Genomic DNA, 25,605 nt, shown 5'->3' with positions numbered 1-25,605 from the left:
GCCCCGTTTGATCCCGTTTTGGTCATATTTCAATGTCCTGCCAAACTTCAGATTGAACTGTCAGTTAAATTAGTTCTGAGCTGATTGAGATTGGCTCTAGACTTAACGCTGTTATTGTGTCTTTTTAAAGCATTTTTGTATGAAGGGTCTCTGCAGTCACAGTATCACAGACTATACTTTTCAAAGAAAACTTAGATTCTGGAGTTTGTTATGCTTGTGAAAAAAAAAAAAGGGTGGCTTTTTTTGCACTGTTCTGCTGCGCTTCACTCATGTTTCAAATATTGAAGTATTACTTTTAAAATAAGAATTCAAAGTAGAACTATTTTGAAATCAGTTTATGTGGAGGAAGTAGTTTTTGTTTAAATGCCAAATGTTTATACATGATAGTTGTAGGGTTTTCAAAAATAGCCTCTTCTGGACATTATTTTAAATGCCAATTCTGGAAGCTGCGGTAACCCTGCTGGTGTAAGGGGGCTGTCCCTGGGGCAGCTCGGCTTCGGTCCGAGCTCTGCTGCCCGGTTTAGGTCAGATCTGCTGGTTTTGGTCAAAAATGAGCGTCGCGATGCTCCGCTGAGATGAAAACCGGAGTTCTCCGGCAGAGCAGGGAGTTGCACAAAGGCGTCGGAGCGGCTCGGGAGCGGCGCTGCCCCGCGGGGCCTGCCCGGGGGGCGCTGGGAGGATTCTGGAGAAAATTCTGAAATAATTATTTAGAAAAATTAACTGCTGCCCCTGCGTGCCCCAGCACGCGGCCAACGGGCCTGTCACCGACCGATCTGCGGGTAATTACCGGCGATGACTTTACGCCCCGTCTCAGAGCAGTTACAAAGGGGTGTTTGTTCCGAAGTCCAATATTGAAATTTAAATATTGGCGAGCACGTGACCCCGCGCGCCGCCGCCAGGGGGCGGAGCGCGCGCAGCCCTACCACGTGACGCGGGCCGAGCCGCGCCCCTCCCTCCCCGCCCGGCGGGGTCACGTGCTCGCGGCGTCCCCTCGTCGGCGGGTCACGTGAGCGGCGGCGGGGCTGCGGCGGCGCGGGGGCTGCCGGGAAGCGCGAGTGCCCGGCTGCGGGCGGAGGGAGGGAGGCCGGAGCCGGGCGAGGGGCCGCGGGCTGCCCAGGCCGACGTCGCCGGCCCTCCCCGACCTCGCCTCGCCGACAGCCCGGCCCCGGCCCGCGATGGAGCGCCGGGACCCCTGGGGAGCCGTCGTCGCCTCCCGCCAGTGAGCCGCTCCCCCCCCCCCCCCCGCCCCCGAGCCTCGTCCCCCCGCTGGGGGCCAGGCCTGCCCCCGCGCTCCCCGGGCGGTCGGTGACTCGGCCGCGGCGCCCCCGCTCCCTCGGGCCTCTTCGCCCGCCCCCCCCCCACTCCTCCCCGCCCGGCGGGCCGGTGGCGGCAGCCAGGAAATGGTCCGGGCCTAGCGGAGCGGTGAACGGAGGTGAGACGCAGCCGGGGGTGGGGAGGCGCCGGGGCCGGCCGCGGGGCAGGGGGACAGGCCCTCCCGCCGACGCCGACATCACCGCAGGGTCCCGGGAGCGGCCACCGTCGGGTCCCGCTCCGCTCCCCCGCGCTCGCTTCTGGGGGAGCTGCCCCGTCCCGGCTCTCCGTGCCGGCGTTACCTGTGCGGGGCCCGGCCCCCCCCGCCCCGCAGGGCTGCCGTTCCCGGCGGTTGGAATCGCCCGTTCCATGGCGCATCTCTGCCGCTTCGAACCGCGGGAGCGCCGCCTGTCCCCGCTCACCTCCTGGGGGAGTGACACGGCGAGAGGGGTCCCACAGCCGGCGGGGCCGGTGCCGGGCACCGCTCCCCCTCTCGTCCTAGAGAGCAAAGCCCGGGTGGCCCCCCTTAAACTGTCTGTTTAGGGGGGATGTGGGGGCTGGTGGGGCGATGCAGTCCCCTCTCTCGGCCGTTGGGTTTAATCCTGTTCCAGTAATTGACGTCAAGGCTTTGTTCCTTCCCCTTTGCTCTCTGCGTTTGAGGCCCTGAGCCGCTCTGGGACGGAGCGGGCAGGGTGGGGGGCTGCGGGGTCCTGGGGAACGGCTTCATGGAGGTGCTGCCGAAGGTGAGGAGAAGGGAGGCTCAGGGGGTTACTGACACAGTCACATCCTCCTGGCCAGTGACTGGATAGTCCTTACATAAAGCGTCATCCCTGATGAGGATTGTGCTGTACTGTGTAATCAAAAGAGCGATCGCTTAACGTTTCTGGAGCCTGGGCCAACAAGTGTTTTCTTTTTTCTTTCTTTTTTTTTTTCCCAATGAACGAAACAAAGCAAGGAAGTGTTGAGAGTTGTAATATGGATATTGGTACTTTCAGTTGCTGTGTCTTTCATTTACTCCTTGAAATGAGAAAGTGGTTAACTGCATTTGGGGGGAAAAACGGAGAGTGCTTATACCTGTATCTCAAATATGGCCCGAAAAGATGATATTCTAACAAAAAGCGAGCTCTGCTTAGCAGGTGTGGGCCCTTCTATTTCACAAGCCCATCTCCTCAGCTTATTATGGCCTTGTTTGATCATTTACTTATGAAGAGTCTGACAGTTTTAAATGTTCCCATGTTTCCACTGATGTCAGTCAGACCTCCCACTTGCCTCTGTGAGCTGAACAGGCACTTACTCAGCATCAGTAGTCTTTGAAATTAACAACTTCTGCTGCAGTCTATGCTTTTGTTTGTCACCTTGTTGCCAGCTCCCTTCTGATTACTGAACTACTTCTGGGTATATTTCTAGTTCCTTGCATTTCTTTAAAACTTCTGAATACTCCTCTTAAGTCACTGGAACACAGTGCTTTGCAGCCCGGGGGTGTTATTGCGAAATAGGCTCTGGTCAAGTGCTTTGGAGGAGTGGTTCTAGGCTTGATTTGTCATTTCGTTATCTACTCTAATGAGAGAAACATTATTAAACTCATAGTGCTAGTGTTGTGTCGTCCACCTCAGCAAGGTGTGATATATACAGTCTTAGTCACATAGAGACTGTATAGGGGTATTGTATTGGAGTTATACAATGGCTCATAATGGTAATCATGCAGTTCTTGTTGGTCTGTAACAACAAAGAAAATTTTTGGTATTATTAATATCTTGGCTTTATTAGTGTATCAATGTTAATTTTTATGCTTTCCTCACTGCTATGCAGTGTATTTGCAGCTTTGTTCAAACTCTCCTCTTTTGAACAGTTTTAAAAGTCATGGAAGAAAACGGTAAATTTCAATTCCAGTCTCAAAACCAGTTTCAGGTCCGTAATATTTCCTTCAAACATCTCTGCACTTCTCATTTTCTGACTTTTCTCCAGTGTCTCAAACATTGAGAGAGCGAGGCCGAGTACCTGGAATAGGTTTTTGTGCAAGAAGGCACACAGCAAGCAAAAAAAAAAATAGTTCGTATTTGTGTGGTTTGCATTCTTCCCAGTTATAATGATCTGAACTTGAGAAAGCATGATAAAACTTCAGTGAAATATTACTTCTAGGTTGTATTTTTAGTAAGCTGCAATATACAGATGCTTTTGCATGTTATGAACCAGCTGTTTAATGAGAAGAAGCTGCATACTTTTATCTGCAAAAGCCATACACTTTGTGTTCTGCAGGTTTTGTAGATAACTAGTTGCAGCAGAAATCTGTCCTGACTTCACAGTTGATGGGTAATAAGTTGGCACACACGCACTAGTTCCTTCTTCCTTTTCTAGCTCACAGCTGCTGGCAAGGATGTTCCGCTGCACTTTGTTTTCCACTGAGGGTGCCCCTGGATGTCGGATGTGACTAAAGACGTACATGAGTTGTGTGTTACTGACTGAGAGCAGTTCATGCAGTTCACAGCATCTCGTGAAGCAGACAGGGGACTCTGTGGCCAAGTGATGGTGAAACTGCTGTCCCCTTGTCACCCCCCTGGTATTTTCAGTGCTTATGAGGGTTACCATAACTGCTTCTGATGCCTCCCTTCCTGCTCATCCTCTTGTTTTGTGAGTTTTTTAGTCATTACTACACTTTTTTCTCCAGATCAACAGAAATCTGCAGTGTTGAGGGTAGAAACATTAACCCTTGGTGGTACCTGTGTCTGAGGCTGAATCTTGAGACATGAAATCAGCCCCTATCCGATAGGCAGATTTTGCCCTTCTTGGGCACATGGAAAGAGTATGAGCATCTTTCAAGAAGCTGCCTCTACCAGCAGGAGTGTGTATGTAGAACTTGGAGGAAAGTTAGTCGCACAGTGTCGTTTTTGGGGTCTGCCTGTCTGAGGATGTAAGAATAGTCTTGGGATTTTAGTGACTTTGAGGTTTCCTTTCTGCTGCAGTAATTGTTCTCGGCCACATAATTTCAGATTGTTACTCACATGTGGTTTGTTCTACAGGCATGTTTCCTTTCTCTCATCTTACTGTAGTCTCACAGTTACCTTCAATAGAGGCTAAGAAATAACTGAACTTGAGTCCACTTGTCTTGTCACTCGATTTTAATGTCTCTCTTGGAGTTTGTATCAAGAAAGAAGCGATGTTGATGTCATTTTCGCTAAGCAGTGAGAAAAGAACGCTCCAAATGGTGAGGAGATGGAGAGGCCGTAGGATGAAGAGGAACCGTCTGGAAATGAGTCAGGAAACTTTTAACAGATTACATTTAGGTAGAGAAGGGTTAGATGTACGTAAAATATATTGCTAACTGTGTTAAAATAAGAAATCAGGTTCATGGAATTGCAAAGCTAAAGATGAAAGAACTTATCTGGCAAATACTCTTCTCTTGCAGGATTGTTCCTTCTCTGCAGTTACTAATGACTAACAGGATGCTCTCCAGCTTGGGAAATGACAGGGGCTCTGTCACTGCATAGGAAATACAGCTGTACAGGCTTGTGCTCTTTCCTCTTATAAAGCTTTTCTCCTAAGTTTAGTCAGCCCGAATTTTTAAAGTAGTACTGATGTCTTACTCTGTATTTGTCTCTTATGGGAATCCAGATTTATTCTTTTCAGATACTTGAACTAGATGTACGTATTCCTGTTGAATTAAAATTTCCCATGTCGAATAACCGTACCAGTGCTCTCTGAAATGAAGATGTGATGGTGTAGAGGTAGTACAGCGCAGAGCTGCAGCCTTGCACGGCTTCCTTCCTTGGCTGGTTCTGTGCCAGCTTCGTACGTGCCGTCCAAAATTCCATTTTCCCCGTAGCTGTGATATTGTTTGCCTCATGCACTCGGTGTCAGCCATCTCCCCAGGCTCTCAAATTCTTGCAGTTTTCCAAGTTTCTTTCTCCAATTTTGTGTTTCAGACCTCTTTTTTTCCCTAATGTAGTGAACTATATTTTCTCCCCAAGCTTGTAGTTCTTCACGTTGTCATGTCTCTTGTTCTTACTTGATTCATTAATTCTTGCTGATGAATGTAAAACCCAGTTTATTAACTGGCAGTAGCGCCAGGTACGGACAGGAAAAAAAGAAAAAAAAAAATCTCTTTGTGCTCAGTACTCTACAAACATTGAATAAGAGAAGTTCTTGCCCTGAAGTCTTGAACTAATTTTCTTCTGTTAACAGCTCATTAAGAAAGGTTTTCCTGCACTTCTTTCTATTGAGCTATAGAACCCAGTCCCAACACCACCTCACTAGGCAGCTCGTAGCACCCTTTTATTCATCTCTCTTTATTACACTTTATCATCGTTTTTATTCATGTCATGACACCTATTGATCATTTACTCACTTTCTATGTTTTATACTTAAACACATATAGTGTACTTTTACTAATATTGTAGTCCTGTCATGATGATGTTTTTCAGGACAGACTGTTTTATCATTCCAAGTCTCTCCCCATGGATAGGTGTCCTCCTCTCCAGCCTCACACCAGTCTCTTGCTGTTTATTCCCAGTATAACACTGGGGGCGTAAAGACGAGGTGTAGTAGACAAGAGGCCGGAATAACGGTGCGGTTCTCTTCAGTGTTAGCACTGGGGTTATTTTCCTGCGAAGGATTGATGTTTCCCCCTTTGTCCGCAGTTTCCAAGAGTCACTTTAAGATGCTTTTGGACTGGATGCAAAACTTTCCTCAGCTTTTAAGTTTAGTGGCTTATTCATGGAGGGGCAGAAGGGAGTGCTGGAAATAGGTGTGCTCCTCCTGAAGCTCTGGAGGGTGGCTCTGCTGGGGCTGGGAAGGCTGTTGGAGAATTTGTCAAACCAAAATGGATCCCTAAACTTAGTGCTTTTAAAAATTTACCTTTTACTGTACGTGGTGTTAAAATGAGGAGGTTTTGGTATGCTGCAACTCTCTAATCTGGCAACAGGGGTGAGTACTTGGTGTCTCACTAGAGTTGGGTCACAGATCACTTTATTTACATATATTTTTCCAGTCTTAAGGAAAAAGTAACTTTATGTTTAAATTTTAGAACTAAGCATTGGGAAAATAGCGTTTCTAAACAGTGACAAGTTAAAAAGTACTTTTCAGGCAGGAAAAATTGTTTAAACTTGTCCTTAGCTCAGATTCCAAGATTTCATCAAGGTAAATTGCTGCCTATTAGATACTTTCCTCAACAGTTTTGGTTCCTGCTGAAATTTCACACCATTGAATAATCTCTCTTTCCAGCGTTTCCACCGAAGCGTAGCAGGTTCATATGAATCTTTACTTTGAGAGTCGCGTCGCGATCTGTGATCAGGCAGAGATGGGAGAAATGGAATTGTGTTTCAAATACAGAAACCAAATAAATACGAGGAGCACAGAGCAGATGTTTTGTTGCTCTTCTGGCTGCATACACCGTATAGATCCCGAGGTAGGAGGCACCTACCCATAGATAGACACAAACTCATAGATAAATGTACAGCCACCCCGAGGCCATATAAGGCAATGTTAGTGTAACCTCCTCCAGCATCAGAAAATCTGGAAACAAGTTGTGATAGCTTTATTTACCCAAGCAGACACTTCTCTTCGGCCCTTTTTTTCTGCGTAGAGCAGTCAGAAACATAGAATGCACTTTTGTTAGTGTTAGTGTGATCCTGTTGCAAGTGTCTGTTTTTAAATGAATATTTAATATTTATATTGGTTGTCTGCAATATTTATACATAAATTACGCTTAAAAATACTGAATGTGGACTTCCTGTATGTCCCCATGTATGTCCCCACCTGTGCTAACATTACTATGAAAGATCAATAGCTGATCATAATTCTACACTTTGTACATTCACGTGTATTTTTTATGTTCCTGTATTTAATTTAAGTTCCAAAAGACGTTAAAGAGATTTCAGTGATGGAAGTGCTTAAATGGTTTTAATCAGGCTTTGATGTGCACAAATCATTAAAGCGAGTAGGATGAGGAGATAAGAGTCCACAATTCTCTTTGTATAGTTTGGCTGCAGAGCAGCTAAGGGAGTATTTTTCCTATAGGGGAGGGTTACAGCAAACCAAAAAAGCCACATCAAAATGGGAACTTAGTTTTTGTGTGTTATGTATTTTGTGGGCAGAGGAGTAACCAGAGTTTCTGGAAAAAAAAATCAGAAATGTGCCAATCTCATTTTCCAGTGTTCCATTACTATTACCATAAGCATTTCCGTATTTAAAGGTAATTAAAAAAATTGCTTGGTCAAAGTCCAAATCTGAAAAATTGAGCCATTAAGATGAAAATTTTGGAAAAATTGAATATGGAGAAATGGGTTAAAGGACTTAATGGAGGAAAATGTTGTAAAGTTAATTTAGGGAGTTGTACTGGTTTTTTGACATAAATAAGAATAGTAACCTAATGGAAGTTGCTGGGATTGAAAAATGCTTGATTTTATGAAGAAGTCTTAATACTATTTTATTCTTGTAATTTCAAGGCCCTTGAGGCATAAAGATTGTCCGAGATGAGATAAAATGGACAATCTTGTGTCATTTTTTTTTTTGATGTGCTGGGCGGTCCTGTACAGAAAAGAGCTTACTGAGAGTTTTGTTTGTGTGTTTTGAGTAGATTTTTGTATATTTGGGTGGACAGGTGGCTGGTGGTGGTGGGGTTTGCTGTTTGTCTGAGATTTACCCATAAACCTTCCCGTTGGCATGTGGTCTGTGTGTGCGCGGGCTGTGGGTGGAAGCAGCACGGCCACTCTCCCTGATGGGGGGATTGGCTTAAATTCACACGTGAAATTTTGGAACTGCTGTGTTTAATTTTGTCCTTATGATGCTGCTAGGATAAATGAGCATCTTATTAGAATGTTGATCTGAGACGGTGAAAACTGGCGTAGATAGCCTTTGAAAGATAAAGGGTGAAAAGGTTTTTCCTGGAGCAATGATTACTTCTGCTGAAATATCTGCGCCAATTATATTTAATGAGGAAAAAAACCAAGTAAGAAGTTTGTATTGTGACACATTCTTAGCCAGTAATTACCAGAAATATGTTTTACTAGGGGAGAATTTTAACAAGGAGTCTTGAGCTTAAATTTGTTAATCACTAATAATCTCCTAAAAAAGGACTTTTCTTTCTTCATTTGTCTCCAATTTTCTCCTTTTTAAGAAAAAGTTGCATTCTTTTATGGCCACGTGAAGCAAGATCCATGCTGAATTGATGTTTAAAGATGTTTTCATGGTGTCCTCTTCATGTACCTAACTGGCCTAAGCAGTTTGTGATGACTTTTGTTGTTTGTTAGGGTGAGTTTTTTTGATAAATCCAATTCCCGTGTGCTCTGCCCCGCAGAGAAACAGCGTGGGGGACGCTGCTGAGTGCAGGGACTTGCTGCCGGACTCTCCTCCTGCTCTCTGTCCCGGTGCGCGCCAGCGTGTGTTTATTCAGAGGAATGTTAAATACATTCAGTCATGATTTACTGACAGACTTGAAAACTAAAGATGGTCAGAAGTGGGTGTGGTTTAATCTTGGTTTCTATTTAAGAGAAGATGAGTACAAAATTTGGATCTCATTGGCTGGTATAATGGGGTGATTTCTTGCTAGCAGGAGTGTACTTTGTATTTATACAATTTATTTTAATCTATTATACAGCTTAATATTTTTTAAATTATTATGCATAAGTAAATAGTGAATCATACCTTTAAAAAATTAATCTTGTACATAATAGAATTCAGTTAATTCAGCCAACAATGAGGAGTTGCTGTCCATGCCAGGTGCCTAAGAAAGGCAGCAAAACAGTTTAATTGAAGCTATTTGTCCGCCATAGGCATGGAAACTTTAACAACAAGAAGCATTTCTTGCCATATAATTTCTGTAGCACTTGAAAGCGGTTTTATCTGTTAACAGAGACATTATAAGGTTTAAGCTTTGTAACAAACTGAGGCGCTGGAAGTCTCTGTGTGAACTGAACTGGGCTATTGCATCAAGTGTTTTGAAATTCAACTGAAATTTGACAAGGCTTTTGCATGGTTGCTTGTGTTTTTCTTTAACTTCATACAAGAAAAAGCTTGACTTCTTTCTGTAGTGGCAAGATTCAGTGAGTCTCACTGATTTTGAATTATATGTTTTGTTATGGTTCTATGTTTCGCAGTTTCATCTCTGTCAAGTCTTTTAGATTACAGTTAAAAATCCGTTAGGAGCAGCAGTTCAAAAGCAGCTTGCACAATATATTTACTAGTTTATCAAATGCAGAAGTTAAGTTCTTGGTCTGCCCAGACCAAAAACTGTTTAGATAACTTTAGATATAAGCACAAGTCCAGGTTGGGTGGAGAATGGCTGGAGAGCAGCCCTGAGGAGAAGGACTTGGGGGTGTTAGTGGATGAGAAGCTCAACACGAGCCAGCAACGTGCGCTGGCAGCCCAGAAACCCCCCACAGCCTGGGCTGCATCCCCAGCAGCGTGGGCAGCAGGGCGAGGGGGGGATTCTGCCCCTCTGCTCCGCTCTGGGGAGACCCCCCTGCAGTGCTGCCTGCAGCTCTGGGGCACCAACAGCAGAAGGACACGGAGCTGTTGGAGCAGGGCCAGAGGAGGCCTTGGAGATGCTGGGAGGGCTGGAGCCCCTCTGCTGTGAGGACAGGCTGAGAGAGTTGGGGGGTTCAGCCTGGAGAAGAGAAGGCTCCGGGGAGACCTTGGAGCCCCTTCCAGTCCCTCAAGGGGCTCCAGGAAAGCTGGGGAGGGACTCTGGAGCAGGGAGGGGAGCCATAGGAGGAGGGGGAATGGTTTTACACTGAAAGAGGGGAGATTTAGATGAGATCTCAGGAAGAAATTGTTTGCTGTGAGGGTGGTGAGCCCCTGGCCCAGGTTGCCCAGAGAAGCTGTGGCTGCCCCATCCCTGGAGGGGTTCAAGGCCAGGTTGGACGGGGCTTGGAGCAACCTGGTGTGGTGGGAGGTGTCCCTGCCCAGGGCAGGGGGTGGCACTGGATGGTCTTTACGGTCCCTTCCAACTCTAACCTTTCTGTGATCTTCTGCAGAAGATACTTCATAATTACTGTTGTTCATAATGATCACATCCCTGGTGTACCTGGGCAGTCCGGGGCTGAGCGTGGGTTGCCCCCGAGCAGTGCTGGTGCTCTGTGGGGATGGCCATGAAGGTGCCGTGGCATTCCGGGTTGCCCTGTTGGGGACACAGGGTCCCTGTCCACAGGGAGCGGCATGGGGCATGTTCTGTCCTGGGTGGCTGGGTCTCTTTTTGGTGCTTAAATCTGATAGACCTGTGAACAGCATGACTTCTGTTTTAAGGCCACATCCAAAAAAGGGAGAAAAAGGTCTAAGGACTTTGCGGGGGGGGGAGGCGGAGGGGGAACCCACAACCTCAAGTCATTAGGGGAAAAAAAGCTAATGTTACTTTATTATAAGGGTCTTCTATAGCTTAGTTAACGTCTGTCAGCTGTTTTCCTGAAGTAATAGATACTATACTAAATGTCTTGGTACTCGGTGGCTGCTGAAATGTTAATATTTTTCTCAGTCTACTTACAGGGATTATAAAATACAGGTGGCATTTAATAAATAGGATGAAAGATTAAAACTTTCCAACTTTTTTAACCATTGTTTGTTTGGAAGCATTGCACATCAAAGCTGTGGCTTTCCTGGTGAATTTCAGCTTCCCTCTGTAGATAGTTCTGGTCCCTTCCTCTTGCTTTGAATTTTTTTTTTTGCTTTGTCTGCAAATCTTAAATACTCTTCTAGTGGGTTTTTTCAAAGTTTAACTAATATGCGCTTTCATCATCTTAGTGTATTTCAATTTTAAAAGAAAGTTTTAAGTTATCAGAAAGTATCCCAGGTCTCAGAGCTGTCATGTCATTCACGTGTTAGCAGCAGTTTTTAGACAGGCAGCGAATGGTGATGAGTTCGGTAAACGTTTTGCGTACGAGTTAGGGTTGAAAACTGGGAATCAGAGTTAAAATTCTCTCTTTTCTGGTACTCAAAATTGTGGATTTTAAGAAGTCTGTTGAACCCTTCCAGTTTTCAAAATGCAAAGCGATCCTGGAAATACTGTAACTGCGAACGGGCCCGTTGGTGCCATGTGAGTTCAAGCCATCCCTTCTGAAAAGGTATTTACATGCTGACATGCGTGAACCTGGCTGGCTTTTGCTGCTTCCCCTCCCCCCCCTTTGGCTGTTCTGCTAACAGTCTGGAAACAGAATTCACGTTGTGCTACCCAGTCTTGCTGTAGCCTACCTCGAGTGATTTCCCGTGTTTCTGAAGAGACTGAAATCACAAAATAGTGAAGTTTTTAATGCTGGCTGGGCCGCCAACCTGCTCCCCAGCGTCCTTCTGCTCTTCTTTCATCAGCTGTAACCTTGTCAGCTGTTGCAGAGAGAGTCCACCTGTGACACTGCGATGCAAAAAACACAGGCAGTAATTCAATGAGACTTACGTGGATTTGGGGGAGAATTTTCTTTGTTAGGGTTTTTTGTTGTTACTTTGTTTTAAACAGATTGCTTATTCCTGCTCTCTAATGCTGGTATGACTGTTTTGGAGGCAATGGAGCGTTCAAACTTACCTGAGTTTAAAAATAACTCTGACCTCAAAGTCCCTATTTTGAACTTGCACAGATTTCCCCATTTTCCCTAATTGGGCTGGACCAGCTCCAGTAGCCGCCTGCGCCAGCGCGCCCAGGAGAGCGGTGTGGGGTGGGGGCTGCACGGGACGTCCGCCCTAAACCGGGGACTCAGAACCACACCCAGACTGTCCTCTCAAATGCTAAAAATTGCCTTTTGCTTCAAGTACCAAGTAGAGCTGGGCACAGGATGTAGTAACAGCCCCAAAATATTTTATTATTGATACTTGTGAAGATGCATCAAATAAAAGTTGTGTTTAGAAAATAAGCCGTGTTTGAAGTAGCAAGGGGAAGAGGCAGAGATACTATCGGTATTTTTATAGTGTTGTCGTGTGGAAGAGACCTTACTCCTGTGAACAGTTACAAAAGACCTAAGTGGTTTTATACAGTGGCTGAAGTTATTATCTCAAAGCCTGATGTTCATTTTAGTATGTTATGCAGCAGAACACGTGAACCTTGGTTATGATAGGAAGGGCAAGATAAATGTCTTGTGAGACAGTGCAGACAGATGATCTTTCAATAAGGCTGGAGGAAATGGCAGTTAAACCTGGGTAAAGTATGTGATAAACTTTTTCTCTCCTCGCTTTTTCCGTAGTGCTGTTAAGGTGGGAGAAGGTAGTGAACCTTGAAACGAACGTGATCTTTTGCCTTTTCACTCTTTTGGTTTAGATGGCACCTCATTAAAACATCATCTACTGTTTCAAATCTTATACAGAGCATATTTATCAGAGAATTTCTGTGAAATGAATACTTTCTTAATCCTAATGCCATAGAGTTCATAACACTCAAATGTAATGATGTCTTTTATGAAAGTAAATTAATGTGAGGAAGTCAGAACTATAATAGCCAGATTAATGTTGGATGTCTGAATAACTATTGCTTAATAAAATTTAAACACCAATTGTTTTGGCTTCAAAGTTTAAACAGATGAACATGTAGGCACAGGAATTCGGTTATTAAGTTTCTGCCCAATTAAACTGCAGAATATTGTTGGGAAACAGTATTAGAATATGCTTTGGTTTGCCTGTGTGGACATGAAAAGGTTGCATGTAAAAAATTTTGTGTTCATGATGCTCCATCTTTGCACTGTGCAAATTATAGCATCTACCAGCGATGGAGAACTGGAGGAGGACGTCATTGTGTTAGATTGAATTGGACTGTAGTTTGCTGAGTTGAGATTTGCGCAAGAAACAAAATTGTGTTCCCAGTGGATGATAGGGCTCTGTTGAGTTCAGCCTGCTCTCCAGTGCTTTGGGGTTTGTTGTCTCCTGAACTGTAGGAGGTCAGGGCTCAAGCTTCAGATGGCATTAAAAAGAGTATCATTGCCTTGTTTAAGAAAGCCTTGTATTCCTGAGAGTAGTTTTGGTATTGCAAGATGAAGCAAATAGAAATGCAAAAATTTGGGAAGGCAACACTGAAATTCTGTTTGGGTTAACAACAGAAATGAGCTTTACTCTTCTGGCTCAGGCTCCGTTATTGATAACGAGTACATTGTGGCTCCTCTTTTTTATCTGACTTAATGTTGTGATTGATGCAGAAAATGACAATTTTAGTAGATTCTGGCTTTGTTGTATCACAGTGTTCAATTTTAGGAATACTCTTTTCCTTTGAGAGTCAGTAACACCACTGCTGGGTCATCCCCTGGGATCTGTGCCCTCCGCGTGTGCCTTTGCTTTATGGCAGAGGGACGGCCGATGGAGGAGCGAATCTTCCTCTGCGTCTGCCCAGAGAGGGGGAGAGAGCAGGGACGGTGCTGTTGATCCTCGGCTTCCCTGATCCTCTACCGTTTCTGAAGAGACAGGACAAAAAGGAGGGACTGCAGATGGTGTCCTGTGAGCAGCTCTGCTCGCTGCGAAGAGAAAAAGCTGGGAACTTTGTTTCTGTGTGAGGTCAATAACAGGGAGGGCGGAACCAGACGTCTTTGCTACCCTGGAATACTTTTGCACAAAAATACTGTGATATTTTAAAGGACGGATAGTTTTGGATCTCCTAAGATCCCTTGAGTAAATTACATCAAACCAGTCTTGCAAATTCTTCCTGGATGTAAACAATTTTCAGCTATTTTAGCAGTATGTTTTAGAAATGGACTTAAAACTTGGTTTTAAATGAGCTGTATTGCAGCTGAAGTTAGACAGTACCTCCTTAATTTGACTTGTAAAATCCAGTTGCGGGGTCTTAACTGTTTCCTTAGTCAAAATGCAGTCCTTGCCTCGGTGTGCTGACTCTCGTGTATGATGAATAATATACTCATTTATACTCATTTCTCATTTGAACTTGTTTAATGAGACGTTACGGTTATAGAGCCTCTTTAGTTGTAAAAGATTCCCAAGTCCTTCTTCAGTAGTTAGTGTTGAGTTACAAATCACCACTATAATTCTTAAATCCATCATTGCAGTGTGGTGGCTTCTCAAGCAGAAGAAGCCGGCGGGCCTGTACATGGGTAGCCTGATACAGTTTTGGGGAGCAAAGGGGAAATCTGGCAGGTAAAACTGAAGAGCAGGACGTAATTACTTGTATTATCACTTGACGACACTGGAATTAACAGCGTACTCTTACAAAAAGTACTGTGAAATTTTCCTCGACTAACGGTGGTGAGGGATTTGTGTTCGTTTGCCTGAGAAGCAGTGACAAGTCCAGGCGTATAGAGCTTTCTTGGGGATTTCTGTGGTATTTTGGAGCTGAGTAGGAAGCAGAAGTGCCTACAGCAAACTGCTCGCTCTGCCCTCCCTGCTAGTTCTCGTCAAACATTAACCTGACCTAGGCCAACTGACTTTTTTTTAATTTATTTATTTTTCTGAAGCTCTCCCACCCTTGCAATGCGTACAAAGGTGTCGACGTCCAGCTCTTACAGTACTTTATGATCTCCCTGTTGAATGTGCAGAAGGGATCCCTGACATGAAAGGTGGAATAGGAACATTTATGTTTATATTACAGAAACAAGAAACACTTAGATTTATATTAATGGTGAATCACTGGTTTGTATTTGTATCGTTTTACCAGTAGCTCGGACCCTCTGATGAAACCCCAGAAAGAGGGGTAGCAGCTCTCTTCTAGAGCTGGAGCTATGTAACAGTTGATTCTCATCCACATATCTGAATGAGATTATGGTTTAAGCTTTCTTACGTTCACGTATGCAATCTTACCGTGTGAGCGTGCCCAGCAGCGAGTTGATTGGCACCGAGTTACAATTTAAGTGTACTGCTGCTATCACCACTTTTTCTTCGGTGGAGCAGAACCGTTTGGAGTTGGAGCCCCCCCCCCCCAAACCAAACACCCCTCCCTTGGCACAGGATCCCTCTGCAGCATTAACCAGAGCTGATGGAAAACGGCAGCCGCTGTGTCAGAGGGGTGCGGGGGAGAAATGAAATGGAATACTTCGTCCTTTTGAAAAGTTGTTTTTTTCCCCTTTCTTGACACATATGAATATTATTTGAATTCTCTGTAAGCTCTTGTTCTTAGTTTTGTTCCTTATTTCAGTGTTAGAAAACTCTAATAGGACAGCTTTGATGATTATAGTGCTTCTGTATTTGCAACATTGTGATTATCCTTTAAACTTTACCTGTAGAAGTGTACTGTTTGTGCTCTCTTGTGCAAAGCTGTGTCATTTTAGTAGGAAACGTTTTATTGTTTCTACATTTTTTTTCTTTACCGTAACATAGAAAGCTAGATGTTAAGACCACACGTTCACTTTTATGTGATAAGTATTCAATAGTTCTTGGTGACACCAGGTCATGTTCCTCTTTTGTGTGTTGGTGGGTGTTTGTTAATTTTGTTCTTGCAGGGCAGTTATTTTTTAATTTCTCCCTTTCTTAATAGCTCTTAAGTGAGTGTATTTGTATTAAAAACTGTCAGAGTAGCATTTCAGGATTGTGTACATGATTTTAGTGACAGGATTAGTAGCGATGCCGTACTCAATGCATGAGTTTTGGGAGAAGCATGCCATGCCAGCTCCTTAGATACTCCTTGCTAGTCATGGTACAAGTAAGAAAAATATTTGAAATAAATACCAGGTATCTTTGGGATGGAGCTGGATGCAGCATTTAGGCAGTTTCTGGTATTTTTAAATGCCTTATGAAAACGTATTATTCCTTATTACAAGCAAGATTTCCAGCTTTTTTTTTCCTCTTTTTTTTTTTAAATAAATTTGTTTGAGTTGTCTGTGCTTCATGCAGCTGGGTGTGCCCTGCACGAAGTGCTAGATACTGTGTGTTCTGTCTGAAGACTGTTTATCATTCATGGCCAAATGTTGTCAAACAAAATTTGTGTTTCATCAAAGCCAATTAACCAGCACTGGATAAATGAACTGTTTGATTTTCTCTTGCTTATGAAAGCAATTCAGATGGAAGAAAGCCCTTGAGTTAAATGAGGAGGTCTTGAAGGAAGTCAAGGTGTTGTAAACATGCTTTGAAGATCCACTAATGCCTGGTTGAGAAGTGGTGGGTTTGGATCACTTTTTGATGGGCTATGTGTGGAGAGTTCCTTGGGCAGACCTTCACTTTTGATGGTTTTGCCTTACGGTGTCTGGGAAGATAGAGCGGTGCTGCTGGTGAACTTGTGCAAGGCTCTTGCGTGCCTGATGTGGTTCAAGAAGGGCGAGAAATAGGCTGCTAGCCCTACGTCTCTACCCAGGGATTGGCCAAGGTCCTCTTTCCTTTAATGGTGTTACCAGTAAAACTCTGCCAATGTGGGTGTGTTGGTTGTTTTTTTTAAACCGAAAATGTGGTCCAGAAATCCCATACCTGGTTTCTGTCTCCTTGCTTCAGAGCTGAGGGAACAGGAGGTGGGAGGCAGTAGAAGATCTAGATATCTTCTATTCGACTAGATATGAGGGAAGAAAATTTTTACAATGAGGGTGGTGAGACATTGGCCCAGGTTGCCCAGAGAAGCTGTGGCTGCCCTATCCCTGGAAACATTCAAGGTCAGGTTGGACGGGGCTTGGAGCATCCTGGTCTGGTGGGAGGTATCCCTGCTTATTGCAGGGGGAGGTTGGACTAGATGACCTTAAAAGATTCCTTCCAACCTGAACCATTCTATGAAAGCTGCAGCCGATGGGCAGGGCAGCAGCAACACAGCAATTTCATAACACAAGTTATAAAGTCCAAGATGATGATTGCTTGAGTCAACTCTAGCCAAAGCCATGCCCTCTTTGGATTAAGGATGAACAGAAATACCAAACAGGATTTAGTAAGATGTTGGAACGAGAAATGAAAATTGTGTTTCTGGTATGGATGATTTGAATGATGCTCGACTAGTTCAGTACGTGTAGATCAGCAGTTAACAGTGGTTAAAGAATATGCACAAGTGGATTTTGTGGCAGAAGGTTCTGTGAACTTCCTGCTGAATTTCCTGCTAGCTTTCAACTTTTCGTATTGAGCTGGAGAAGAGATTTCAACAGAGTCAGTTGTGTAGTGAAATCAGGCAGTAAATGGGCTGGGCAGGGTACAGCCTGTCTAACTGCAAAAATAACGACTCAAACCATATAGAGTTAGACTTTCTGAAAATGGAAATGCTATGCTGTGCTTTAGGCCGGTTTTCTATTTTCTTTTAATTTTTGAACTTTTCTTTCCCCAGATGTGGAAATTAAGGTGACTTTGGTCCTTGCTGCGGGGGCATGAGTTTTGTCTCCCTTAGCCTGGCTCTGCTCCTCCTGGGTGTTCACGCTTTCGCTCAGGCCTCCCGGGACAAGGGAAAGGGAAATTATAGCAGGATCCTCTTGATAGCAGCAGGTACAAGTCAACACATTCTTCATCTTCCACTTCAGGCCTGGTGTGCAGGGAGGGAGGAGCAGGGATGCTGTCCCCTTGCCCAGAGAGTGGGGTGGGGGGTGGCAGGAGTTCAGTTGCACAAAGATGCTCCCAACTCTTATATTCTGGGAAAAGGTTTAAATCTGGGGAGTGGGTATGGATATTGGAGAGGGAGAAGTAGTTCTGCCTCCATGCAGCTCTGATTGGGTCTGCAGCGCTGGGGCAGAGGTTATTCCCACCAGTCAGCGGTGGAACTGAGAGAGAACAGAGCTTCCCAGGCCAGCGTGGGATGGGGCTGGTGTCAGCTCAGGCTTGGCGTGGAAAAAACTGAGCAAATAGTACATAACTTTGATCACAGTAGTAGAATTTTGCATAGTAGATTTTAAAAGTTCGTTATAGTTACAAGTGGTCTGAACACTTAGTTTTGCAATTTCCTCTGTGCTGAAGTTAATTGCTAGCAATGATGATTTAGTAGGCATGCCTTCGTCTTCTGCTTTTCAGAGTACCTCTACTGCTTGTGTTTCCTGAATTTGGGCAGGTTTATCTTGCGTTACGTTTCGTGGCTGTGGAAGATTTGACTGGGAAGTTGTCTGAAGTCCAGAGCTAGGGAAGCCCCACTAACTTCATTTATTTACATGTTCAGTGCTAATGTGATTTTAATAGCGTCATGCACACTGGAGGCACTTAAAATATCTCTGTGTAGAGATTTAAAAGATTAGATACAAACAAGAGTAACTTGAATCACATTCAAACTATTGACTAATAAAAAATTAATTAAAAAAACCCCGAAACCCAATCCCCATACAGTCAAAATGACTACCCATGAAGATATTTGTCATTGACTATATTACAAAAAAACGGGGAGGAGTGATAAAAAGTGTGATTTAGCTGGTGTATTTCTAATGACTCATCCTCCATTGACCTGGCAGGTATAGCCAGATCAGCTCTGGTTTTGCTCCAGCCCTGATCTCAAGTGGATCTTTGCTATAATGTTCCTTTCACGTGACAGCATTGGCACAAATGTTGGGGTTTTCCTCAGTCCCAAGAGTTACAGTAAACGTCGATACAGTTTTGAAAGATGATGCTTGTCTCTGTAAAAAATAGTAAAGATCTTTGTTAATATTTAACTCTCTATTTGTAAAATGGAGGTGTAAAATTCTTAGTTAAGATTGTAGTCTTCAACCTGTATAGCTGTATATAGTTCACAGTCTTAGTTTATTGATGTGAATGAACTACTCAAAGATTAGGCACTCCTGCTCCTTGCCTCACATTTTGCCTTTAATAGTAAAATGGCATAGATTCAAACTGTTCCAGTTGGCTTTAACTGATCAGTATCTATAATTAAATCTGATATTTGTCTCTGTTTAAATCCTACACGTATAAGAAATTGGGCTGCAGTCTGAAGAATAAGCTTTTTAAAGCTCAAACTTTTACAAGAAGTTTGCCATTAATGTCAAAATGATGCAGATTGTTTGCTTGCCACGGTCCCGTGTACGGGTCCCGCTCTCCGTAGGCAGCCTTAACGTTCACCTGTACTCACATGAGTTCAGCTGATTACAGGATAACTGGAGAGAAAAGTAATTTTTCACATATAATTTAAAAGTTATCATATTCAGAGGCTTGATATGACTGTTGAGTTGGGTTACGCTAGTGCTTTTGCCTTGTTCACAATGCAGGGAAATAAACCCGTCGCCTTAAAAAATGTCAAAGATTTAAACTTTCGCTGTGGATCTATTCTGATTTTGGCATCCTCTTAAATTTCACTATACTCAGAGTGATAGACGAAATGAAGCCAAATGAGTAAGAAATTACAGTAAGAGATTAAATGTTATTAAGGTGAAAAGGTTAATATTTTAACCTTTTAGGGATATGTTTATTAAGTGATAGGTTGAAGTCGTCTTGTTTAGAATGGAGTAGCTGGGTTTGCACAGCTTTCAAAGTAATGCTGTAGCAATTTTATTTTCTTTTAATAATCATGCAGCTGTCTAAAAACATGAAATAACAATTTTCTAAGCAGAAGACATTTTCATTTTATACTGCAAATTATGTGGAAGAACATCTGTTTCTTTCCTAGAAGCACCTGCCATTCTTTTTGCAGATCAATAAGGTGCATTTATAAATCTCTTGATATGAAGTATAGCACATGTTAGAAGAACTAGTACCCACCTTATTTATCATCTTGTTTTGTTTACTCCTTTAAGTCTGAATGCTTTATCAAGCTCAAAGGGAATCCTTTCCAACTTTTTTTTTTTTTTTTTGGTGTGTTGCAACAATTTGACGTATTTCTGGTAACTGAAGCAGGAAGACCAAACTGCAAAGTAAAATTGCATTTTTTTACTTTTTTTACTTACTCTACTGCAAAGTAAGAGGGGAGATTGGCAGTTTTTTAATCTGCATTTTTGCAATAGGAGAATAGTGTATGGTTTAAGGCAAAAGGCACAATATTGCCAGAACTTCACTGAAATTACTGCTTTGAGTAGAAATGTCTTTTGGGAGTTGGAGGAAGGGAAACCTGGAAACAACATCAAAGCTTGAGGTTAGAATACGTTGGGGAAAGGGTGCCAATAAAGGTAAGTCAGCAGCAAAAATACACCCAAACCTGCAGTAGAAGTCAGGCACTGGATGGGTGGGGGGATGAGAGAGTAAAATTGCAGAACATTTTGGGGGTTGTGGAGGAGAAAAAGTATTTTAGAAATGAATGGGAGATGTACAGCGTGGGTTGAAATAGCTCAATGATTCAAGCAGGTGAAATGGTTTGAAATAGTTACTTGCCTGAGGACATCGTGGATTTTTTTCATTTTTTAATTACTGCATGAACTTCCCCTGTTAGAAGCTACCTTGAAGTGTGGGTTGTAGCTCTTCGAAGTGTGAGGTATCTGAAGTTGGACGGACATCTTTGCAGTTTTGAGGGGTCACAGTCAGCAGAGGGTTCTTAACTGAGATCGGGCAAAAGAGGTAGAGGGGCTCACTGCGCGCCTGCATCCCTCCTCCCTTCCATCTGTCATCAGAAATTATCTTTTTGTTCATAGCAACATGAACCGTGAAGACCGGAATGTGCTGCGTATGAAAGAAAGGGAAAGGCGAAATCAAGAAATTCAACAGGGTGAAGAAGCCTTTCCACCTAACTCTCCTCTCTTTGCTGAACCGTACAAAGTTGTGAGTTTATGCAGTTCTTACACTTGTTTTTTTTTAGCAGTTGTATGCAGATTTGTATTTGAAATTTATTGTTATCTGCGCTCTTTTTATATCCACAGCTCTTACGTCAACCAAGTATTTGAGCAGGGCTGGAAAATAAGGATGCGCAGTTAGTAACCAGCTCTACTGGCGGATTTATAGTAATGCTTGTGAAGGAGAGGCTGCTTTGCAGGGAGTGAGAAAAGCATGATAAACCCATGAAATTTATTTGCTTTCTTCAGCTTTTGCTACACCGACTCAAAACAATTAAACTGTCCATGGATCATGCCAAACTGCTTTTTTTTGGTGCTTTAGCCTGTTGCTAAACTTTCTAACTTTCAATCAGTGTAATCCAGACCTGGGTGGGTTCAGAAAGAGAATATTTAAGTAGGCAGTTAATTTTAAATGCTGAAATGCCTGATATAATAGAATTATCAGCTTTAGCTAGTGGGGCAGTAGTTTGTATCTGATTTTTTTTTAGTTTGTTTTGAAGAAGTTGGCTCTGTGATCTTGAGCAGCTTTCAGCCTGTGCTGGGTTTCCTTCCAGCTTTGCTTTGCTGAACAGAACTGTAAAAAATAACCTAAGTCTGGGATAGCTAAAAAAGTACCATTTCAGATTTTAATTATGTAGCTCAAAACTCACTTTGAAAGCAAACCTGTTCCCTTATCACAATTTCGGCTGGTTTGCAAGAAGTAAAACATTGTGACTGAAAACTGTCCTCCTGCAGGAGGAAAGTTGAGAGATGTTTGGGTTTTTTTATTCCTGTCCTCCCATCACTTTACTGTGGGTGATAACCAAACCCCGCATGCGTGAGGTTAGCTAAAGCTACTTGGGATCCATGGGATACAGTGTACCTTATTTGAAAACAAACTGGTTGTATAAGAAAGAACCCTTCCTTCTATATACTCTTGTTGGCAATAAGAATTATGCCGGTATAAATACCAATTAAAAATTACATACAGTGATGAGGTTAAGCTGATTTTATTTTACTGTTAATTAAAACTTTTTAGGAGTAATACATTCTAATACAGTTTTCAGGGTGAAAGTCTTTAAGGTGACAGTAAGCATCTACAATTTTTAAACTTGTATCCAGCTCACCAGTGCATCATTTGAAGCACTGCTTAGTGCTGTTTCAGCTGCTCCTGTTGCTGAAATAGATCTTTTCCTTATGCTTCATGGGGTTAAGTTACTGCTTTAAGAACCAAAATTGGGAATTGGAAACAATGGCAAAAAAGACGTGGATGCTAGCCATGTTCTTGTCCCTAACATTTGGATTAATTGCTGTAGTTGTCCAGTCAATTAACTGAAAGTGAAGTTGTGATTTTTAAAGCGTTACTTTTTAAAATTATTTTCACAGACCAGCAAAGAAGACAAATTGTCTAGTCGTATTCAGAGCATGCTTGGTAATTATGATGAAATGAAGGATCTTATAGGAGATAGGTCGCTACAAAAGCTTGTTGGAATTCCCAAACCAACCGTACCATCAACACCAGATGAAAAATCAAACCAAAGTTTCTTTGGTGATCAGAGACATAATGCTGGCTCCCATCAGAGCAGCAAATGGACTCCTGTAGGACCTGCACCCAGCACTTCCTCGCAATCTCAGAAACGGTCCTCGGGTTTACAGAGCGGACACAGTAGTCAGCGCAGCAGTGGCAATAACACTAGCAGTAGTGGCCAGAGACATGACCGTGACTCGTACAGTAGCAGCAGCAGTCGCAAAAAAAGCCAGCATGGGTCCGAACACTCCAAACCCCGGTCTTCCAGCCCTGGAAAACCATCTACCGTTTCTTCATTGAGCTCCAGCCATTCGAGATCTCATGGAAATGATCACCACAGCAAAGAACATCAACGTTCAAAATCTCCCCGGGATCCTGATGCCAACTGGGACTCTCCCTCCCGTGTTCCCTCATTTTCAAGTGGACAGCACTCTAACCAGTCCTTTCCACCTTCACTAATGTCCAAGTCCAGTTCAATGTTACAGAAACCCACTGCGTACGTCAGGCCAATGGATGGGCAGGAATCCATGGAACCAAAGTTATCCTCCGAACACTACAGTAGCCAGACTCACAGCAGCAACGTGAATGAGCTGAAGCCCAGCAGCAAAGCGCATCTCACCAAGCTGAAAATACCTTCTCAACCGCTAGATGTAAGTTGCTGTCTGATTCCTGGCTTCTTAAACCTAAGTCCCTTTGGGCTGGGATTTTCCAGCTTCTTTAAAATCCCAACCTACCTAACCAAAATTTAGTTTTTAGTAAACACTGGTGTTTTTTTGTTACGCGAAGCATCTTAAACGTATGCAGTGAAGACCTGTATTTTAACTGAGGAATTTACAAAACTAATTATTTTTTCCTTCTGATTCTTCCATGTGGATACTGTGATTTTTGTTAGGTAAAGGCTATGAGACATTCAGAAAGACTAACTTAATCCAGAAACGCTAATTTTCATAGAGTATTTCTATAGTCAGAGGTTAGTGAAATAGCAGGATATTCACAAATATGTTGACAAGCTAGATACATATATTGTCGTTACTGGGAGCCATGTTGTCTTAGACTAGTGATACTATCTGCATGTATCAGATTTTCTTTTGAAGTGTGTAGCAATTACTAGATGTGGTTATTATAGCTTCACCTGGGGAAAATAAGCTAACGCTAAAACACACTAAATTGAACAGGGTTCAGAGTTTGTATTGGGTACGCTGGATACAAAATAGTGTTAGGTTAACAACTTTTAGTAGTTTGGTAATTCCTGAATCATTAAGGCACAGTCTCTAACTACAGCTCACTTATAAGGAGAGTGCCTTTCTTAATAATAAAATGTCGTTCCATCTCCTGTTAAACTGCGTGAATCACAGTAGTTAGAGAAAAGCATTTGTTCCTGGGATTTCAACAAATAGCAAAATAAGATCCAGGACACAGGTAAGGAAATTTGAAAATTAATTATTTTCTTATTCGTGAAGACTTGATGTGCTGATGCAGTGAATTGTGTAGTAGCTTTGCTTCCTTTCTGCCTGTGGCAGCCAGGGATGCAGAAGTATTATAATTATTGCTGTTTCCAGATTCATGCTGTAATGTCTGTTTTACTTCATGATGCGGTTTCGTTACTGTATATTCACGGTCGTGCATTTGAATTCAGATACTATCCAGTGACTTCTTCAGGAAATGATTGAAAGCTATGATTGTCTTTCTCTTTAGAAGTTTTTAATATCACTGGCTACCTATGATCACTGTAACTGTCAAGTGAAAAGTAGATTATTGTGGCAGTTTTATAGATCTCATGTGTTTGCTTTTCGTAACTGGATGTGACTCATACCATAAAAATATGGATCTATCTGATATTAAAATTAATGTTGCTGAAAAGAATTAGCAAGGTGTGTTTGTATCTGTAGAAAGTCCATATGAATCATGATAAGGATTGAAGGGGTTTTTTTTAACTGTTTCTAGCCCCTGGTATCTTTTAAGGAAAATTTGCTTTAGGAAATGTTAATCTTGAGTTTTGATTTGTAGGCATCAGCATCTGGTGATGTGAGCTGTGTGGATGAAATTCTCAAAGTAAGTTCTTTGTGCTTTTGTTCTTAACTTATTTGTTGAACGTACAAACATTACGAAGGAGGTGGGAAGTACTCTGCAGTTGATTAGTGCCTTGGCTGCAAGTCCTTACAGGAGGGCTCTTCAATTACTCCTCTAGCAGGTAGACTGGGGAGAACTGGCAGCAGAGCCGGGCACTGGGCGTTGCTGGGTGTGCGCATCGCCTGCTGGATACCCTCACTGCATTCTTGCTCTTCTGGGCCACCTCCCTGTTAACCGCACCAGAATCACCCATTTCTTCCACCAAAATACAGTCCTGACATTTTGATATCTTTTTAGATTATAGTAATTTTTTGCTACCCCACAGCAGAACTTCCCCTTCTCTTCCACCTAAGCTATTTTCTCAAGTATTGTACTCCTCATGCAATCCCCTGGTCGTATGTCTATCATTACAAAAGAATCATCAGATTCCCCTGGAGCATTTCCACGGCTTACTGTTTGCTCTGACTTTCAGTACTCCATGGCCCTTGGAGATGCTTAGAGACAATACAAGGCACTTTTTTCCAGCGTCAGGCATTTGATTTTCCTCTTTTTCCTCAAACTTGACAGGCTTCCCTTTCGTAGGATACTTCTTTCTGCCTCTGTATCCTACATGTGCTCTTCACAGTCTGAAATGATCGGACTCTGACTTCTACTGCAGTTTATGTTCAGGCCAACCAATTTTACTGGTTTATGTCTTTCTGCTTGTTGTTACGTCTTAACTATCTGTTCTCATGGGTAATAATTTAAGATTTAGGTTTACGTGTAAAATCTTTGTTACACATTTGGGAAATTACGATTTGAATATAAAGCTTAGCGAAGTGTGGACAATGAACTGAAAACTGACAGACAGGTTACCTTTTGAATCAAGATTGTAACTTGAAATCTTTGTGTTAATTTTGTTAATAGCTTTTCTCTTTTGTTCTGGTTATAGGAGATGACCCATTCTTGGCCTCCTCCGCTGACTGCTATTCATACACCATGCAAAACGGAACCGTCAAAATTTCCTTTTCCAACAAAGGTCAGTCCTGTAGTCAAATACTGGGTGCTGTTGAAAGAGTAACTCCTATTAAAGATCAGGATTTTGAAACTCCTTTAAATTCAATTCTATATAGTTCTGGGTTTGTTTCAGTGCTTTGTATCTCTCTAGCTTGCTTCACAGCAACATTTTTCAGCAGTAGCCTTATGAGGAATGTCATCGTTTTTCCTCTGGTTTACACACACAGAGCAGTCTGCAAAGATGTCTATAAT

The 25,605-nt window shown here is 42.9% G+C and overlaps 1 protein-coding gene across 6 annotated transcripts in view; it reads left to right on the top strand.

The window, feature by feature from the left end:
• Nucleotides 1-1,040: 1,040 nt before the first annotated feature.
• The window catches only part of AFF4 (ALF transcription elongation factor 4), a 54,452-nt gene continuing 29,887 nt past the window's right edge, over nt 1,041-25,605 (top strand). For 2 of the 6 annotated variants that reach the window (XM_054217882.1, XM_054217888.1), the window contains exons 1-5: nt 1,041-1,219; nt 20,643-20,769; nt 22,146-22,937; nt 24,295-24,339; nt 25,289-25,375. In XM_054217882.1, the coding sequence (XP_054073857.1) occupies nt 1,176-1,219; nt 20,643-20,769; nt 22,146-22,937; nt 24,295-24,339; nt 25,289-25,375 (1,095 nt within the window). In that variant the 5' untranslated portion in view covers nt 1,041-1,175. Of the gene's footprint in view, nt 1,220-1,261; nt 1,433-17,440; nt 17,596-20,642; nt 20,770-22,145; nt 22,938-24,294; nt 24,340-25,288; nt 25,376-25,605 lie in introns of those variants that run through there. The other 4 variants (XM_054217887.1, XM_054217885.1, XM_054217883.1 and 1 more) reach the window with 4 other exon arrangements.

This window comes from Rissa tridactyla, chromosome 11, assembly GCF_028500815.1.
Source record: "Rissa tridactyla isolate bRisTri1 chromosome 11, bRisTri1.patW.cur.20221130, whole genome shotgun sequence".
NCBI classification, from domain to species: domain Eukaryota; kingdom Metazoa; phylum Chordata; class Aves; order Charadriiformes; family Laridae; genus Rissa; species Rissa tridactyla.
This window is presented reverse-complemented; position numbering and strand designations above follow the sequence as displayed.